The 21802-nt window shown below is 38.0% G+C and overlaps 1 protein-coding gene across 2 annotated transcripts in view; it reads left to right on the top strand.

The window, feature by feature from the left end:
• The window catches only part of rgs12b (regulator of G protein signaling 12b), a 52417-nt gene that overhangs the window by 13364 nt on the left and 17251 nt on the right, over positions 1-21802 (top strand). For both annotated transcript variants that reach the window (XM_088420029.1, XM_088420030.1), the window contains exon 5: positions 18528-18549. In XM_088420029.1, the coding sequence (XP_088276155.1) occupies positions 18528-18549 (22 nt within the window). The remainder of the gene's footprint in view (positions 1-18527; positions 18550-21802) is intronic.

Genomic DNA, 21802 nt, shown 5'->3' on the forward strand with positions numbered 1-21802 from the left:
ATCACAAAAATACCTCTGAACATGGTGAGGAATACCTCTTAGGCAATATCAGTCAAAATGAACATGATTTTCCTTGCAAAGTCATAATTTTTAATGCAGTTCGGGGTTTTTTTTTTGTGTGCAGATGTAACCAATGAGCGCATTAAACTGACTCGCAATAAATGATCCCGATATTATTTGAAGAAGTGCTTCAGAGTTGCTATTTTCGTGCATCAAATGGAATTAATCATTTGAAAGGCCACCGCCTCACCCAAACAATTCTTGAGTGGTCCTTAATAGCTGAACACAAAATTGGCAAGGTGATTGTGGGTCCAATTGTTCCCTGCTGTATAAGCTGTTTACCGGCAGGTCTCAGCAATGGAAGGGCAAAAAAAGGACAATTTAAGGGCTGAATGCACAAATTTAAGTGCCCTACAATGCACACAATTGGCTGATTGCAAGGCTGATTGCTAATATTTCCTCCACAACCTGTTAAGTTGTTCACTTCTTGAGTTGCTGCAGAAAACAACATGAAGGAACTCTCTGTCATGCACAAACACAGAGATGAAGTATTTGTTGGGTGCCAGAAGTCCTCTTGGGGAATATTTTTACATTGGAATACAATTTTATTGATTTCACTGGATTTACCCTCTTTAATTTTAATTTTGAAATACATTTTGAAATAACTAGCTGTCAGTCTCTCTTTCTCCGAATGGGCTCACTGCAATCCCTTCAACCTTCTCGTTTACTTCGTTTGTTTGGACGAGGGAAATACTTCGATCGGTTCGTCTTCTTTGCATACCACCCTTAAGCTCGATAAACTGCTCGCGTCCAACTTCAAGCAATATCGCACTACGTGAAAAAAACATAGACATATTAGTTACGATTTCCAAGGTAGTTAGCTGTAGTCTCTAACTTACAGTGGTGATGAAGTCGACAAACCAGGAAGTAGACGTGATTGGCTTCTGCAGCCAAAGAAGACTCGAGTATGTCACAATGAGAGAAGAGGCTCCCACTGCACTACTACAATTACAAGGCAGATGATGCGGGAAAAAAAACGTACCTGTTATGACAGATTTAGACGGTTTAAATAAGTTTGACTATCAAAATCGTGATATATTGCCATTACGCCTAGTCAATACTGTATTTATGGTTCTCTGGTTCCACTCAAACACAGTGATAAATCATATTAATGTTCCGGAAGGTATTATGAAGATGTAACTACTTTGTGAAATGCTTAAGTGGGTAAAAAGAACAATTTTTTTTTCTAAGGAAAAAAAAGTAGCAACTCTCAAAGTTGTTGATCAATATAAACATTTACTTCAGGAATGAGTTTCTCTAGTCTAGAGTAGCGGATCCCAACTACCTCTCTGTGAATATTTACTGAGCTGAACAATGAGACTGACAAAAAAAGAATATATATATACCTTTGACAGCAAAAAAAAAGATAAAAGAAAGAAAAAGCTACACGTGTGGCATTTGTTTGGCAAAATTTGTTTCAAAATGTTTGTGTGGCAAAAAGAAAAAGGGCCAATCCCACGATGACTGGTATTGAAAACTCGTCACATGTCCATGGCGACTGCGTGTTTTAACAACATGCGTATGGCACCCCTTTAGCAGCTGCATGAACTACTACCACTTCATCATCTATAATCTGTAAATATTTATGTAAGTGGTGTTTTTTTTTTCTTTTTGCGTGATGCAGGCATGACTTGCGCCTGAAGCTACCCTATATCGAGGACAAATGCTGCCTGTCTCTTGGACGGGGGGGGGGGGGGGGGGGGGGTATTTTCTGATGTTTTGTGCCTTTAACACAGTTTTGTGCAACCTGCACTTTTTTCTGTATTTGTACATTTGGTATTGCAATTTCGTGTTCTACCTTTTTCATTCGACAGAAGCACTTTATTTTTGCTTCCATCTTATTTTATTCTCTAAAATCTATCTATCTATCTATCTATCTATCTATCTATCTATCTATCTATCTATCTATCTATCTATCTATCTATCTATCTATCTATCTATCTGCCTAATTAATTAATTAAGATGATCCTTGCTGATATTAACATTTAAAAAGCCAGCTATTGTACATGTCAAATCAAGTACTATGTAATCTTGCCACCAGGGGGCAATGTTTCCCACATGTTTGCATGACAAAAGCCTATTCTTTTCTCACCCTAATATATTATTTACCAGAGTGAAATGATGTCGAGTTTGTCACCGGATTCCCAATATATACGTACAGAGCTAGCTATCAATTGAGACCCAAATCCGATTATAAAAAAGAAAGAATAAATTTGGTTCGAAATGAGCGAAAATGACATTTTGCCTGCTAATTGATTAAAATTTGCCTACAAGTAAATTATGTTCATGTTTTTTTTCATTGGTTTGCACTCAGCAAGTAAGTTAGCTGTATTGCCCTGTGCGCCAAGTTTTTGCCATGTCTTGGGTGATTTTGTTTTAATGATCATTTATTTGTTTTCATTTATTATTATTTTTATTATTTGAAAGCATCAAGCCTTGAAGCAGTGTTTATACACTGCTCATTTAAAAAAAAGGCAATAAATAGACATGTTTTAGCAAACATGATGAATAATTGTGATTAATAATTGTGATTTCAAAACTGACCAAAATAATCATGAGTATTATTCTGGCCATAATCGTGCAGACTTAATTTGTACAAATTGTTTGTTGTATTGTAATATAATAACATGATGATGATTATTATTATAACTAGGATTATTTTGCCACTAATATTTTCATTTTGACTGTGTGACAACCTGCTCCAAATATTGGTTATTGGCTTTTATGACTACTAATAATCAGTATTGTTCATTAATAGCTAGAATTTCTTGACTTGTTAATGTGTTTGAGACCATTTGAATGTTAAGGTGTTTCCAAACTTTTGACTGGTACTGTATGTTCTGCTGCGAATCTTTTTCACAGCTCCTTCACAAAATCTGTGTTTTACTTTCAACAGTAAAAAAAAAATCTTGGTGATTTGATTAATCGATGGGGGTCCTGATTAAAAATAAAAGCGACTTTCCCCCAGAGCGAATTGGTGCTGCGCCCACTTTCCCCCCCTCAGGGCTCATCCTAGGGCGGGCTTGTAAGTGGGCTTGTGAGTGTGTATCACCAGTGTGTGTCAAGGCATGCTGTGGAATGCACCTACGTCTGAGCGCTTCCGTACAGATGACACTGTACATTTTACCCGTAACCAATTTGGTGAGCTGTCCTCTCCACTATTTCATCTGATCTCTTGGTCCTTCGAGAAGGATCAAACTCAGTGCATCAAATTCCCCCTCCTTTTCCTCTCTGTCACGAATGTCACTTGTGCACGGGGCATACTAATGAGATGACAGACGAGGGCACTGAGGGTGAGGCATTCACTCGGAGCTGAGCATATATGTGTATGGGGTTATGATAGTGGTGTTGTGTGTGTGTGTGTAGGGGGGGGGGGGGGGGGGGTCTCCTCCTCCTCCTCCTCCTCCTCTCCTCCTCCTCAGCCGTGCCTGGCGTTCTGCATCTGATTAGTGTGTATGTGCATGCCTCTCACACCACAACAGTGTGGGTGGAATAGGAATGACACAAGGGTGGGTGGCAATGCGGAGAAAGAGGAGGGCGAGAGCAGAGAGGCAGGGCGACGGAGACGATAGAGGAAGAAGAGGAGGAGGAGAAGGGGAGATGAGAGAGTTGGAAGGGGAATCGCGCGGCGTGACGTTCTGGAGCGCGTCGGACTCTTAGGCGGCATCAAGCTATTTAGCGTGCACGCACATTGCGCTGATAGCAACGTGCACCTTGGGGAGCTCTCACATGTAGTATTGGGAATTACTTGCGGCTTTCTTCATGGAGCAGCAAACTTTGAGTGGGGACTCAGAAACGACCTCTCAACCAGTGAGTAATTGTGTGTGTGTTTATCCGATGAAGTCCATTTCTCCAGTCACACGATTGTAATAATAATAACATTGCTTTTCGCCCTAACTTTTGAATCTGTCAATTTGATCTAAAGTGCATGTTTACTCACACTTAAAAAAAAAATTAAACATTCTAAAACTTTAGTTGCACTGCCCAGCTCTGGAATGACAGGTCACGTGAGCGGTGCAAGCCAATCACAGCTTAGTTTTCCACAGCGTTTCACCAAAGGGAAACCTGTTGAATTCTGGCTTTCGTCTCTAAAAGCAACAAGAGAGAACATGCTCAGTTATGCATCGGATGTCTTAAAAATCACATTCGTAGAAAGATGCCAGTTAGTCATTTTTGGCTCTAGGGTAGAACCCGGCTCAGAATTTATTTTAATCACGCAAGACAATTCATCTGACCCGGCGTGTTTATGCAACAGGCCAGAACAGGCCCCTCCACCCCTCCCCTCAACTCTTCTTCCATCAATACATCCTGACATAGACCCCCCCATTCATACCCTACCAAAAGAACAATCACACAATATGATGCCCAAAGATAAGTGAGCCGCACACACATTACATCTGTGTGTGTGTGTGTGTGTGTGTGTGTGTTCCTCGTGATTTCCCCTGGGAGCAAAAGTGTTTGTAGGGAAGGCAAATCAGATGATGAGTCAACACTGCTCCTGTACACGAAACACCTCAGGATGGCAAGCTCAACATCAGATGGAGGCGCCACTTTCAGATCAAGACAAGTGCCTCTTTTTTTTCCCCCCTCAACAAGTGCCAGATGGGCGCAGTTCACCTTAAGAGCACAATCAAACGTTGCCATGTGATAAGTCAGTCGCTGCCGAGTGTGTTCATTCCGTATGCAACCGGAAAATATATTAAAACCTTTTCCTTGCCACACTTTGCTGCCAGCATTTTAGCTGACAACCAGAAAAAATGACAATGACAGGCCTGCGTAGCGTGGAATTTTCTGTTTGCTTTAAAAATGAGTCAAGATCAAAATTATCCTTGTATGTTCTATCCAGCCCCACTAGTCTAAATACAGTATCCTGATTAATATTGTGCTTTTGTGAAATATTAACTCATACACTGCCAAGGCCAGCAAAATACATTTATTGCAGCGAATGAGTTAAATATATTTTCTGCAAAATATTAGTCAATTTACTGACACCATATGATTATTGACATATAGTTACACGTAGAATAGTGAATGTATTTACAGCTGGTACGGTAAAAATGCCCCTTTTTTATCCATTTTTGCCTCTTCAAAAAAATATCACAGTTGCTCACGTAAGGTCCAATCATGGTGGAGCTTGTCACATGACCAAACTCAGAAAACAGGTGAGCCGTGATTAAGCATCAGCAGTCAACTTCAAGAGGTGAAATGGCCACCTAAGATGAATAAAAATGGGTGCGTTTTGCTACTTAATTCATATTTTACAGACGCCAATATTAATCGGAATGCCTTATGTTTTCAAATTTGGTTTGGTATCCCTGTTAGACTGAATTTAAAAGGTGTTTCATTGAATGTACTCATTTTATTTTGTCAAGTTGTTGCACCAACTAAAATCATCTGAATCCATAAAATTGAGGAACGTCAAAACAGAATTTTTCATTTTAGTGTGGTACAAATAAAATAAATAGCCGTTGCTTAGAGTCATTTCCTAAAAAAAATGGCCTATGCCATGTTTTATCATGTTGGTTAAATCGGCTCCATCCTTTGTTAAACCTGAATTCAAAATTTACATATATATTTATATATAAAAAATCTGGTTCAGTTATTTGTTCAGTTAAGTGTTAAAGTGTTAGTTTAAGAAAGTAATAAGTGGTCTTTCTAGGAAACAAACAGTGCTACAGTGTGATAAGATCTGAAATTCCGTTAAATCTCTGAACTAGCTCTTTATGTTCTGCTACTCACCACTTTCCCAGCATTGCACATGTTCTCTTCAGGATCATTGAAAAGTCTGAACTTATGTAAGGTTAAAATATATTTTTGCACCAAACGTCATTATCAAATGATCCCCTGGATCTCAATTTGCTTTCTGTCCTGCTATGTTGTACTTTAATTCCGACAGCAGAGGGCAATGTTTATTTTTTTTTCTTTCCAATCAACTTGCTTGCAAGTCAGTGAAAAAAATACCAAGAGCAATAATTGAGGCTGCTGCGGGAAGATTGATGGCATGTTAATTTTCACAAACAAAGCTACTTTTCCAGCCTTAACACGTGCCATGTGTCTTCCTTGCTTGATTTCTAATATTCACTACAGAATGCAGCAACGTTTTTCTCCCTCCAGGCAAATGATTGTCCAATTATTAGCCCTGATGCAGTCATTCTTATACAACCTGATGATTGTATAATCAAACTCATCGGCCGTGGTTATACGGTATACCCACCGGTTCAGTATTCTCCTCCTTCCCTTCTTTTCAATGCAGAACATCAGTTTAACCAGTTCTGACTTTTTCATGCCCACATGTGTGTGTACGCAATTACTGTGACTGGGAGGAAGGTCGGGGGTGGCATTTTATGTCTGGCTCGAAGCCCGTGTCATTAAGATTGTAGCAATATGCTTCGCATCCGTGCGGCGTGAGGTGGTGGGCGCTGCATGCTGGAGCCATCCCCGATGTTGCTATGAGACAAGGATGTGGAAGGTTAACTTCGTCACTAGCGTACCACGGCATTCTGGGCTAGTGATAATGCGTTTGGCTATTTGGATTTCCTGCCAGAAAGAGAAAACGAAGAGTGATAATGTGAAAATTGTCAGGTTTATGCCCGAGTGTGGAGGTTGTGGACCTAAATGCAGGGAAGCAGGGAGGCGAGGTGCGCTGAAAAATAATTTAATATGAAGATGCCAAAATTAAACAAGCAATAAACTACTAAATACTCGGGGGAAAACAGGAATTTGACTAATGAGGGTGTGACAACAACAGCAGTGACAACAACAATGACCCGACATGAACTGAAAGGGAAAAAAAAACTAAATACATTTCAAACTGAGGAGGCACAGATGAACACCTGGACGAGAGACAATTGGTGCAGCTGATTGACGGACACAAGGGAATGAGTGAATGAGGAATGACAGGTGGACACAACCAACTTAATCACACTCATATAGCAGTATACAATTAAAATAGTATTTTGTCTATATTTAACTCTTTTTGTATCAATCATGTATAGAGACTCCTTTAGGCTAACACTTGAAAATGAAAGAAAATAAAAAAACATATATATATATATATATATATATATATATATATATATATATATATATATAGTAATCAAGTTAAATATAGACAAAATATTAACTTTTTGTACCAAAATTGGTAAAGTTGGACTGCCCATTTAAGAACGTTATGCACAAACTATGAATATTAATTTCATGTTACAACTGATTTTAAATCGCTTATTCCGTTTTTATTTTAATATTTTACACAAGATTTTTTTTGATAAATCAAGCATTTAATTTTTTTTCTTTCATATCCTATTTGATAGAGGGAAATGGATATTTTATTTTTTTTTGGCCAGACCTAACAGGAAATTAGTGGAGTTAGGCATGGTGGCTTAAAGGCCATGCGCACATATTGAATTGCAGTCTTTGTTTCTCTATAAAAGTGAGTGTTCTGTGTCTTGTGGTGCTTAAGTTGATTAACAGTGCGTGGGTGGTTTACTTTAATTTAAAAAAAACAAAACAAAACACTATTACCTTCATCACAACATAAATCATTGTTGTTATGGTCATTTTTATTCTAATTGGCTAGAAATTTATTATAATAAATCATGTGGAGGTGCCATGGTTTGATGGATTATAACGAATTTGTTGTTTTAAAAAACAGATCTTTTATTGCATAGTTGTGCACTACATGCAGTCAAATACAATACTAATCAAAAGTTTGCAAACGTGGTTTAATTCTGTTTTTTTGTGTGTCTTGTTTACAATTAACTGAATTCTCATGTAAAATTCAAGTCATTGCTATGGTGAAGAATTAGTGACTTCATGTTTAGTTAATTTGCTCTTATTTCAAAAAGAAATACATACTTTGTCTTTCACAGTATTAAAAAGCAATGCATTCACTGATACCAGCAGATACCTAAAAAAAAAAAAAATCTCCCGTACTGCTTGAAATATCTCTGCATACCACCAGGGTTACTCATACCTCAGTTTGAGAACCCCTGCTCCAGCATATGTTGACAATTTTCTTCTTTGTGTTGCCTTGGAAGCAAGGTATGAACGCACAAATATCATCCAGGGTACTTAAAGTCTAAATTTCCTTTCCTACTTTCATAGTAACATCCATGAACTTTAACTTTAAAACAAATTCACAATTTCAACACACCGAGATGATAAGTAACTTGAATTTTGGGATGTTGGACTTGAAATTGTGCTATGATTTGAAAAGGTGGGCCAGAGGAAGAGGCTGGAGCGCTGAGAGTTGTGCTGCAACATGATTGGCAGACTGACCTTTGTTCCCTCCCCCTCCTCAGCGCACACTGCCCGATGAGGGCGTGTCTCTATGGAAACAAGCCGTTTGTGTGTGTGTGTATGAGCGACTGCTCGAGAATGGAACTTCCTTGTCAGTCGCTTAAATGTGTATGTGAGAGTGTGTCAGCGTTGGGAAGCAATATGAGAAAACTAGTGTTAGCTATGCGTTGGATTACTTGCAGCTTTAGCTTGTAATTGTGTGTGTCTGAGTGTGCATGTGTGCGACACATGTGCAAAACCCTGGCATCATCCATGTTAGATGTCTGCATGTCTTTCCTGTTCTAAATATCTCCAGAAGAAGCACAGTGGGTGTCCTATTGCATGTGTGTGATGTGTGTGTTTGTGAACAACATGTAGACGAAAGTAGTCAGTAGTCAGCAGGATGAGCCTGAGGAAGAGGCTCTCCTTTAAGCGGGTCTGGAACTTCAACACAGTGAGTAACGCACACTCTCTTCGTAAATCACATAGCCTACTTCAGCCTACAAATTGCTGAAGTTCCTCTGTAGACCTGCCTAGCTTTAACTATTGTCTACTGATTTCATAAATCAGTTAGTTAGTGCTTCATCTATGGAGTTTTTTAGGTGTTTGGATGTTCTACAGAACATTTTAATCCATTATTAGGTATTCAGATAAAAATCAAAAGTATTCATATGTTTTGCTTGTCCAACCGCAATTATAAACACAAATGATCAAATATATTTCCCCTGACATGGATAACCAACTTGTATGTATGTTTTTTTTATGATTGACATGTTTTTACTGTGATTAGCTTCCTCCAAATCTCTCCCCATAAATTTTGGTTCATGAGATGAAACAGCTCATTTGAAACAGCATGGTTAGTTGAAATGTGATCAGTAGGAACGGCAACTGTCAGAATCAAAGTGTGCTGAGTTATTAACGTCTTATTTACATCGCACCGGCTTATATGGAGCAGTTGGCCGCTGTTAGCTAGTGGCTAATTTATTCTAGACACAGCTACAGTATAACAAAATCCAAGCCAGCGGTAAACACTGGCAACAGGTGCTTGTAAATCGATAATTATGTTAGCTCCCTAATTTGGTGATTCATTTTGAATTGTATCAGGAGCCGTAAACAAAAGTTACTGCAGAGAGACTAGTCACGCTGTTTTGTCGTGCTTCCAGGATCAACCTGAAAATAAAAGCACACCATGGCATACATTACTTTTTACTTTAAGTTTTATTTTTTTTTTTAAGTTGGACTTCTCACCGCATTTCAGCTTTATATTTGACTTGACATATTTTCGGACATGTATAGCGTACATGTATCTGGGGCAAAATGGCTCAAGCACTTTTTTGAACTCAAATTACTCAAAGATTCATTTCAGCCAAAAACTCACTGTAGGAAATAATTGTAAGTGTTATACATTGAGACATTTCGAAAGACACGTATATGTTCCTTCAAGGGGTGTGGCCAAGCAAGAACACAAACAAATGTTGAAGTTATTCGAGTAATCACGTACTGCCAGTATTGTATCTGCCAAACAAGGCTAGTTGTCAGTTAATTTTGGACATTGTGCGAGGTGTGTATGCAAATAAATCCATTTATCACGTGCAATGCGATTCATCACACCTGAGAGGAATTGCGGTGGCTGGCATTGTGTCTTTAAATAGCATTCCGGAAGGGCAGGTGCAAACCGGCATGCAAAGCGGCCTCATTTTAGGGCAGCCAAGTTGACGAGGCGCTCGCTCTTCTTCTTGCGTGTTGGCCTGATGGGACGTTCTCTGGAAAAAGGACAAGTGGACACTAAGACAAAAAGAATTTCTGGCTACCGTTAGTCATGATGCATCATTCCTACACACCCATAGCATACATCTGTGTGAGCCTGTTCACACTGTGGAAGCCAGGGAAAAGATGTGCCAACCGCTTCTGCTCTAATCAATTAATCTACTGTTTTGACAGCTCGCATTACACAATTTGTATTTCGTTCAAACAGATGTGTTTGATTTATCTGTATTTAGATCTGTTATTACTTTCCCATCTGTTTTGTGGTTGTGGTGTGCTCAAGGCAACCGGACAAGTAAAATAGATATCTATCATCTATATCGCTTTCTTAGTCACATCTGATGTGTGATTCAGTAGTTGGGAAACAACATCAACTGCATTTCTTCCGTTTTATAGATTGCGGATTTTGATTACAAAGTGCTTCATACACATTATTCAGATTTGCCCGTCAGGAATTCACTAACAGATGAATCTGGTGATTTAGACATAGGTTAAGTTTGTTTTTTTATGATTTGTGGAGATGCAACAATTAATCATCAACTTGTAATTATTAGTGAATAATTGATCGTCTAAATCCCAGAATTTCAGTTTTTCAACAGGCAATATTTTCAGATGCCTTTAATCCTCTTTCAAAGGAGATTGATTACATTGAACATCTGCTTTACTTTAAAAAAAGAATTGTAGTTTCGTCCATTTTCAGTAAACAAATCATTGAAAAAATACGAGTGCATTTTCTACACTGAAAAAAAATGCAGATGTCAGGTTAACAGATTAATTGTGATAAATTAATCACAGGCATAGTTAAAACATTTTTTTTCAATTGTGTTATTCTAATTTTTAATCTCTGACTATACTTTCTGTAGATCTATTTTTATGCATCACACTTCTTGTACTTGATTTGTTGTGGGTTAGAAAACAAAGATCAATCACACCCTGAAGTGAACACTGAGTTGCGCTCAATGTGTTGTGTTTGCTTACCACAGAAGTATCTTAAATTTAGCCTGCTACATAAATGTAAAGCAGCCAACTTCAACTGCAGCCACAGCTAACGATAGCAACAAAGGTGCTAATCTAATGAACCATAGCAAAGCTCTTTGCCAAGCTAAAACACATTTCAGGAAGTCTGCAACAGACAAGATACAGTAAATGATGTTTTTTTCTGTAATGTTAAATCTTATTTGTTTTATGATTGACAAAAGAAAACCACAGCCTTCCTTCTGATAATTCAAACTAAAGATTGCAGCCAGCTCTTGGAACTAGCATCAAATGCAGCAGGAGATAAAGGATTGCTACATCATCTGCTAAAGGAAATAAATAACTGAAGCCACTTTATTGTTGTTGTATGTCAGTCTTTTGGTTTGTCACAGTAACAATATTTAAAAAAAAAAAAACACAGGGTTTTTCACAGAATTTTTTTCGGAGGGATTAAAAATCATTAATTAGATCAATTAACTACATATCTAAATCAAATAATCTTTTTTAAATTTAAAATCCTATTTTTTAACGAAGGGATGGAAATTCAAATGTTTTTTTTTACTCTGATTCATCAATGATATTTAACAGATTAATTGATTAATAAAACAATTAGTTGCAACTCGACTACTGATTTGCGCAACCACATCCCAGAATCACATGGGTTTCCCCGTTGATGTTTACACATGAGCAGCCACCGCTGAGTTCCTTTTGGGTTATTAAAGAGCCAATAGGCCCTTGCCTCTCCTACATTAAGTCCAAGCCGTTGTAAGACCTGGCAGGGTGTCTCAGGTCCTCTCAATGGCCACCACTATTCACCTTATATTCAAAAGTAAACACTCAGGCACGCACGCATTCAAACTGTTGGTGCAACAACTTCCTCTTCTACTGCAAGTGTGTTTGTGTGCGCGCCTCATTTGGAGTTCCAAAATCTCAGTTGTTGAGTTTGACTTTTAGGGCTCTTTTAAGACTACTTCAACCAGTCTTTTTCTGGCTTGCGTCTACTTCCTCTCGCACATACACGTGAGTGTCGTTCCTCACTCAAGGTGACGGAGCCAGAATTAGATGGTGGCAAACAGTCTTGTCTTTGTGTTTCTTTAGGTGCACATGTGATCTCACACAGTTTCTCTCACAGATCAACATGTTTTATTCACCGGGGGAAGTGTCACTACCTGCTTTGTGTCTCATTTTATGAAACAGACTCGTTGTTATCCCTACTTGACGCCCATCTGCACACAGGGAATGTTTTGGAAGATTCACTTTGTTTAAAGACACTTTTATTGCCGTTCAAGCAAACTATTTTAAAAACAGTCGGAGCGGATGGCTATAAATTGTGCTGAGTGTTTAAGGCTTCATAGCAGGTGATGTAAGCCTCCCATTCAGCCAAGTCACAGCTAATAAATCACATGAGAGCAACACGCAAGGTGACCAACCACTCCCTGCATGCACAAATATACACAAGGCCAACAAAAACAGCGGGCCACGTGGCTACATGCTGAGCTGAAAGCCGAATACAATACGCAGGTAAACATGCGGCATCGCCGCCATCGGCCTGGCGATTCCACAATGCCTATTGTCGCCCACGAGATCCACTCAAAAGATTTAACTGAACCATTATGACATCTTTCATGTGTCGCTGCTCAGTGGTGGAGCCAGGCTTTTATTCTTGGAGGGACAATGGGGTGGCCAAGGCTATCTGATGGGTCCACAACACAAAAAATTGGACGCACAAGCCAACGCGTTTGTATAACTCGTTTTCAAACACTCTGGCATCAGAGTTGTCCAGGTCTTTTGAACGTTTTATTTTTTTGTACCTATCAAACTGCTGCAATATTCTTAGTAAAGAATTTGAGGATAGGATATTTCAAATTTAAACATCCAATGCCAGTTCATTTGAAACTTAAGCAAAAATAAAAAAATAATATATATATATATATATATATATATATATATATATATATATATATATATATATATATATATATATATACACACACACACACACATCTTACTTCTAGGCTGGTGTTACTTGCAGTCACACAATGTTATCAAAGCTCCACTTTCATCTTGATAAATAATCATAGTAAATAGAACACTGTTGGTTTTATGTTTACAATTCTTAACAGCTAGTTGACACACTGTGGAAATAATCTTCTGTATGTTGAATGAACTTTTCATAAGTAAAGGGTGCGAACATACATGTCACTTCATATATGCTCCAGAGGGGCTTAATCTCACAGACGTGCACTGTGTGGTCAATTATTTGGAGTGGCACTACCCCCTTCTGGCTCTGCCAGTGTCTGTGCTACTTAAATGCTCAGGGATGTTCGTAGCACCTTGGTATGTGTTACGAAGAAGCTACTATGGGGACAAACAATACTGATACTAAGCACAGTGGGCATTGAAAAGTACCTCGAATGATCACAACACCGTTGATGTGTGATACATTATTGTTGACATTGCTCATTTGTCAAGTTGGTTCATCACTATATATATATATATATATATATATATATATATATATATATATATATATATACTTTACTGCATGTTGTTTAATGTTAAGTTGCTCATCTGATTCAGATGTAATGCAGAGAAATCTCATTTAAAGCAAGGCAGTTTACATGAAATCCTGATCTTTAAGTTCCCTTAGACTGCAGAGTCTTTGATAGAACATGCGGTTGAAATCAACCATGACAAAGCCCTCATCCCTTTCTTGTTCCTTATAGCGTCTGTCTGACTAATGCATTGAGGGCAGAGTCACACTCATGACATCAAGCATTTTGTCATGATGACTGAAGCAATCCTCTCTTCAAGTGCAGTCGAGCAAACAATTCAAATCGAGTTGGGAGGCCCATTTACAACGGCAATGAACCACTTTTCTATCATAGTAAAGTCTTTACTTTCGGGTACCAGTAATGAGATGAAGATAGAGTGTAGACACCGCTGTCTTTGACTGTCCTATTGAGAATTGTAATGTCTTTTTAGGCGCTGTAAAGGGGGTTGACAGGTTTACAAAATAAAGGCATGAAACATAGAAAAGCTGTGAAGTGAAACCGGGATTAATCACTGTATTCCAAAGTTAAATTTTCCATTCATGTGGATCCCTTGAAAGTAGCGGAAAGTTGAGAAAACCTCTTGTTGCTGTTATGAGGAACGGCAGGCAGCAGGAGGGTAAAGACTGGAGCCTGAGAAAAGGTAGAAGAAGTGTTGGAATAATGAGAATGAACTCAAGTAAATGTGCAAAAAAAGTTCCTAATTACAGTTAGTGTTTGAAGGAAAACGAGACCAAAAGGGAGCATGAAAATGTTTATGGAGAAGTGAGGGTAAGGAAAAAGGGAAGAAGATTTGGGACCTCTACTAGGGGCCAAACCACTTCACCGCAGGGAACGTCTGGAAGTGATCACATTAAGAGTTAGTGAGGGGGTGAAGACGAACGCACCCTATGTAAAACAGGATTTTCTATTTAAAAAAAAAAGTGCACACCAGAAGTAACGCACATTCCACTGAAATATGTGCTAGAACCTCTGATCAGCCAAGGGAGTAGTATTCACGTTTCTGCACTCTGTGGCCTTTGGTGGTACTTTGACCACAGTCAACTCCCACAAAGTCATATCATATGATTTGGGATTTATGGGAAATTACCTCCACTCCTCCAGACGATATTTAAAAAATGAAAAAAGACATTACACAGAGCACAACATATGGCCAGCAAAGTCCGCAACTCCACAGTGAAAACAGACAAGTCGCCCATGAAGTCACCAGCATAATGCGTTATAATGGATTCCTTTTTATTTATTCAGCGTGAGCAAGCCCAGCAAAAATTGTCGACATGTATCCAAGATCCACAAAAAAAAGGGTACAAGAAAAAAAGGCATCATCAGGCAGTCCCACAATTTATTTAGTACTCCTAATATATAATATAATCTGCTCAGAATGTAAATCTTTTCCTTTACTTGTGGTTTATTATTACTGCTCTTATTGCTCTATTACTATTTTCTTTTTCTTTTTGTTTTACTGCCTACCTTATTATTCGCTCGATAAGGGAATGTAGTCTGCTCGGGGAAGTGAACAGAATAAGAATTTCATTGTGTGGTATTAATTTGCATATGACAATAAAACTCTTGAATCTTAATCACCAGGTATCATGATTGTCCTTTGAGAAAAATGGAAAAAAAAAAGCGCTACATGGCTGGCAATCTACGTCTAGAAACCATCACCATTTGTCAACAAAATTCACGTTGTTTTAGCTGCCAATAAAGCAGAAACATTTCATCATTTAAACAGCAAAAACATTAAGTCAACTCATTGAACAAAAAAGGGCCAAAATTAATGTGTGCATGTGCATGCATGTGATAATCATTCTTAGAAAATATTACTACGGAACACTCAATATTCATATTATTTTAATGTCCAAAAATTGCCTCATTTCAATGCATATACATTCAAATGCTTCTGACTTTAACAATCCAATATTATTAGGATATTTATATACATGTGCACATAAAGTTTGGTGACATTAAGCGATGTAATTTTTACTACTAGAAAAAAAAAATTATATATATATACATGCTTGCATTTTTCTTTTTTTTTTTTTTAGTATGAAATGTTAGAAGGACTTGAAGTGAAAAAAAAAGAACAATAGCCAGCAACCGCAAGTAGGAATGCAATATGTATTCAAAATCATAATGTGTGTGCTAGATCCAAACACTGTTGGATAGAAGAGCAGGAGGGGAGTATGGAACGGACTTTGTAAATAAGTGCTAATATTGGATACCAGTTTAATGGTTGATATCAGACTGATATTAAAATTGGATAGGGACACCCGTTTTATATATTTATATTTATTGTGATGGAGGATCCAGAGAAATACCGAAATCCCCACTTTGGCTGGAGTTTTTATAAACCTTCCTTTTAATGAAAAAACAGAGTAAACTGCTGTTTTCAAAACACCTAGCTCGGTGTATACAAGGCCTAAGTCAATTTCTTATGCGCCTTTCTTGCACTCATTCAAGGTGTTGCAATTCTCCCTTCCAGACTTCTGACACACCCACCATCAATTAGTTAATTAGAATTATGCCCGTCTCGCCTCGTCTGCACATTTGCACACATCGACCTAGTTGGCCGAATTGACTGATGACAGTCGTCGCTCGTCATCAGCACCTGAGAAATGACTCAAAACGTGCAGTTTAAAATTCCACTTTTCCATGCACTTGGGTTACTGTATCAATACATCAATGGCATGCTTAGTTCATGTAAATCATTTGAGGGATGTAACCACAATTATAAGAGAAATAGGTTCTGTTTCTCTCTTTTCTTTTTTAGTGATGGTTGCTTAATATCAGAACTACAGGGCCAAAATATGTAAAACAAGCCAGTGTCATGAACAAACCTCGGGCAGCCATTTCAGTATCACTTCTTCTTTATTTTCTTTCGATCTATGTCGATTTTGAATCTCTCACAAGATGTCTCACAAGGGTCCGCTGTGAATATTTGAATGAGAACTCTGGTGACTAACTGAGGTCAAGGAAGATTCGTTTCAACTTTGTCCATCCGTTGTCACAATGATGACGGAGTTAGTAGCCACTCCCCAGTAGAGATACAGAAGCTTACTGTAAGTGCCCATTACACATCATATGACTTTCTGGAAAAACTTTATCATTTTCATCTTCATGCAGAAAACATTCCCAACACGGTATCCCGTCGTCAGCCTCTACCGTGTGATCGTTTTTGAATATGGATACAAATAAACATTGAAGATTTGTCACGTGTCAATGTACAAATGAAACATTACTCTGTCAATTCCAATTTTGCAAGACATTTCATTTTGTGAGCTTGTGTTTACTGCTTTTTGAAACAAACATATGCTAAATTACCTTAATTTCTAATCTTATAAAAATGTGATACTTTTATTTGACTACCCTCTTAATTCAACACCACCCAGAGATCCAATCCACAATGAAAACATTTGCACACAATACTAGTGGGAGGTCTTACATTTCAGGGCTTGAGCAATGATTTCAAGATGAGTCTGCAGTCAATTTGGAGGGTTTATGAGTTGAACATTTGTGCAGAGTGCAATAACATGTGATGGACTGCTCTAAAATGGCAGATTAAGGGTGAAATCCACTACTTCATAGGAACATTTATTGCATTTAGCATTCCCACTTAGGAAAAATGAAATAGGGATTCTCATGTATTTCTTATCATTCCGAAAGGAAGAGAAGAAGAAGAGTATTAAAGCACTCTTAAAACATATTGAGGAAGGAAACAACAAGCGCACAGCCATACTTGCCAGGAGGAGGTGGATACAGTTTCTATGTGAATTCTGACCAATGATGTAACTTGTGTGCACACACTTTGCAAACTATACACATTGCCTTCTTTTTTCTTAATTTTATAAATGCTTTAAAGGCATAATAATTAAATTTATTTCAGATTCACTCAATTTGTTGAGTGGCATCACTTCTATCTGTAGATATGTAGGTAGATTAAATTTATTAACACCCAAAAAAAAAATTGAGAAATGGTATGATTTCTCTGTGTAGTTTGCGACGTGACGAAGACACTTTAACTGGTCTCTACCGCCACCTAATGTCTTTAGGTGAAACGCATGTCAACAAAGAATGTTCCGTTTGCTGACATAGTTTGACTTTCACTGGAAAGTTGCAAAAATTGCGGGAAAATCAATGTAATAAATCCTAATCCTACTAAAATTCATCTTAAATTTATTAATTATAATGGTTTTATGTGGTCCAAAATTTGGACAATGATTATTTTTGTACATGAAATCGCGCACGTCCAGCTGCGATCATAGAAATGTCAGAATCGTTGCGTTTTGAAATTTTACGTTTTAATCATCTGCTGGAAATTTCAGCTCCCTAGTGTTTTTTTCTCCCTATTTGTTCTTTCATGACATCATAAAAAAAATCAAAGGAAATTCCATCATTTGTAACGTAATGCCACAAGGGTTAATATCTATGGATCTCATTAGATTGTGTTAGTGTATCTAATGTTGAGCCCTCCTGTTTTTTTTTTCTTTTTCTTTTTTTATGTGTTCTGTATGGATGTCTGTTTTTGGGACTGGAATTAGGATGAGAATTGCTTTTTGTGTTTTTGTTCTTATCTTAGTGATATTTACACTCACACTTGATTGCGAAGCGCTGTCGTCTGAGCACTCACAGTCAGTAAGCACCACCCGTTTAAGGAGGTGTTCTTGCAGAGCAGGCACATCCAGTTCATAGATGATTCCACCCATTGAGGATTGAGTCTACCCTCATGTGTGTGTTTGTCTCAGATCCTGTGGAAAGTGTTCCTTCATACCACGAGTGTGTGTGCACAGGCCAGATGCCTATTGGCCTTCACATCACTGTATGAGCATGCGTTAGAGTGTGTACCTTCTTATCTGTGATGAGGAGAGATTGTAATCCATGTCTCTCTGTGTTTTTCCACAGTCTACCGCAGTCTCCGACGGAGGTGAGTAGCTGTTTTTCCTTCACAACTTTTATTGTTATTTTTGTTGTGTTTTTTATAATCATGATTAGGACATTTTTGCAAACCAAACAGTTAAGGTAATTAACACATTTTTGATTCGTGTCAAGTGACCTGTTGTTTCTTAAAATATTACAACTGAAGCACTGGAATTGTGGCCACGGCCATTATATTGTCATCATTTCATTCAGCAAAAGGCTACGTTCATTTGCGGTGAAAAGTAGCCCCCTCTGCTAACTTGCCACTGTTTTCTCTTGCGGTGTGGTCCGTCGCCTTGTATTTAGATAGATATTCTGTGTTTGTAACGCTGTTGTTCTTTGACATGTGGCTAGGTAAACAAAAGGCATTGATTGTGGATCATGCTAATGTTTTGACACGTTGCTGCTACAGCAGATGGGAGATTAAAGGAGGAGCTGGGGGTGAGAGAGGCAAAAGGCAAGACAAAAGGGATGCAGCCTTTTTGGTTTATGATTGCTCACTTTTGCAGTGGAAAGAAGGATATACAATACAACACTGATTTTCAAATGGGGGTATGTAAAGGCACTTCAGCAAATCCAATTTGATTCTTTTTAATGGGATGACCGTTGCTCATTTTACCTCTGAAAATTTTTGGGTCCCCGGGACTCACAATACTAAAAAAATATGGGTCCCGAAGGAAACGTTACAAGTCCCAAAAATCACGCAATAAAAAGGACAAAGTAAGTCCAAGGTTCAAACTTCATTTACAAGATATGAGCAAAAACCGACAACAGATATTAACAAATGTCCAGTAAAATGTATTAAAATCGAATGAACTTGCAAAACTTTGAATATCTTTATTATATGGATGCGCATTGTCTATGCATTGTAATTAGTGGCACAATTTGGGGATTGTTTAATGATAAAAATAATGAATGTTGAATTTTTCCAAAGGGCTAAAGGTATTACATGGGGAATATGTTGGAAAAAAAACATGTATGTATGCAGAGACCGACTAGACATACTGCTAATTTACTTGTGTTAGCACATTACAAAGTGGCCGAATGGCTGATGATAACTGTGTGCCTAAAACAGTTACTCATTTAATAGTAGGCTTTCATTAAACAGCATTAGCACATTGAGAAATTCCTAAAGCAGAAAGAAACTTGCGAAAAAGCGCTAGAGCAGCGTTATCCGAAATTAGCCTGTCACTGCAAACAATATATGGTGGCTTGGTTTTGGGTATTCAAAATTAAACCAGTAGAATGCAGTCAAAATCCTTGTCAAGATGAAGAAGAAGAATAGGGAGAAAAAGAACAGGAAGTTATTCACCTCATAGTAGCTAGGCACTTCAAGTTTACCCATGGAATATTGTTGAAGCATCGGCTGTAAATAATTTTAAGGACACCATTGCATAGATGATGTACGTATAACTTAATGTATGTGTGAACTACATAATAGTGTTTCTTGACCATAAATGGTAATCGCGAGTGTGCTAACGCTAATTGCAATTGCTAACGAGTTATGCATAGAAGATAATACTTCATGGGTAGTTGTATCCACTCACTTGAGCTCACATTCAAATTTAGTAGATTATAATAAATCAAATAAATAAATTAAAAAAAAATGTGTTCTACCTTCCTAGATTATTTATATATTAAGAAAATGCAGGAGTGGGGGATTATTGGAGTTTTGGATGAAATCATTTGCATGTGTTTATTCTAATTATGTTTTTATCAGTATTGTTTTATTAGTTTTTTAACATTATTGTTTGCCTAGATTTGATAAACCAGTGAGGTCAATACGAGATTAGGTCAACATATACATCTTTTTGTGTGAGTGTATTTTGTGTGCAATGTTCGTACCTGGAAGCCTTCATAACTCACAAGAGTGTCCGTCTCTTAACTACCTCCTAATGAATACTGCAGTGTGTGTGTGTGCATGTGTGTGTACCTACGTTCACGTGTGTGTGTGTGCGTCCTGTCATTTTCCCTTCCCTCCTACACCTCTGAATTATTGATCATTTCAAGACCTGTGCATGCGTGGTATCACTTACCCACTGAGCAGATCATTGGCGGACACGCAATTATACATGCATGTGTCCGCATGCGTCTTGTGACCCGAGTCTCTTGGATCTCTCGGGTTGTTATTCTGACTGCAATTTGTTCTCCTTCATTCTTTTTTACCCTTTCCCTCCCTGCGATGGTGTCACAGTGTGTGGATGTTACACTTGGTGCAGTGTTACCCTGTGAGGGGTCCTGTTTATGTGAGTATGGATGGAGGGGCTTGGCACCCGCTTAGGATTCGTTACCGCTGGCACCAGACTGGTTCCTACCAACTCTACCCAGGTGAGGAGACAGCTGGCGCCTAATGAAGCAACAGCATGGTGACGCTGGTTTGTGTGCCATTTTATATACCGTATTTCTCAGAGTACAAGTCGACCTCGCTTATAAGTCACCCCCCCTCGCCGTTTTTTTTTTTGTTGTTGTTGTTGAATTTTACTAAAACAAGTCTACCCCTAACTTTAGTTGTTACGTGGATCGTGATTGTCCAATTATAACATGGTGCGTGTTATCAAAATTATGAAATGATGGTACTTTTAGATGCATTTGTTCATTGTATAGCGACACAAACATACTGTTAACATACCATTATGGGTTAGGGTTAGGCGGAAACGAGACAAGTGTGAGGCAATGTGCGCATAAGGGAAGACGCAATTACGACGTCATTGGACAAGTCTCAATCTTTAGCGCTAAGGTGTGGTGCATTCAAATGCAGACTTGAAACTCGGACAGAAAAAAGGTCCATATCAAATGTTAAACAAATATGTAAATAATGTGGGATTACTATCAATCTCTAAAAGATGGCATATCAAGAAGAGTGATGGGGTAAAATGCCTGATGTTTTACTTACCATATTTTCCGCACTATAAGGCGCACCTAAAAGCCTTATTTTTTTTGAAAAGCTGATGGTGCGCCTTATAATCAGGTGCGCCTTATATATGGATCTCTATTAAGATTGGGATTCGTAGATGGGGAATGAACTGATAAAGTAAGCTTTACCTGTTTCTTTTGTGTGTTTACAGTTGAACAAGATTGGTCATATTGACATTGAGTTATTATGCTATTGAGAGTTTAGAGTTATTATTTGAGTTATTATTGTTATTACTTTGAGTATTACTATATTGTGATTGAAAAAGTTTTAAAAAATGTCATTAATTGAGGGTGCGCGTTATAATCCGGTGCGCCTTATAGTGCAGAAAATATGGTAATTATAGGGT

This window comes from Hippichthys cyanospilos, chromosome 7 (assembly GCF_059441005.1).
Source record: "Hippichthys cyanospilos isolate Australia breed blue-spotted pipefish chromosome 7, RoL_Hcya_1.0, whole genome shotgun sequence".
NCBI classification, from domain to species: Eukaryota; Metazoa; Chordata; class Actinopteri; order Syngnathiformes; family Syngnathidae; genus Hippichthys; species Hippichthys cyanospilos.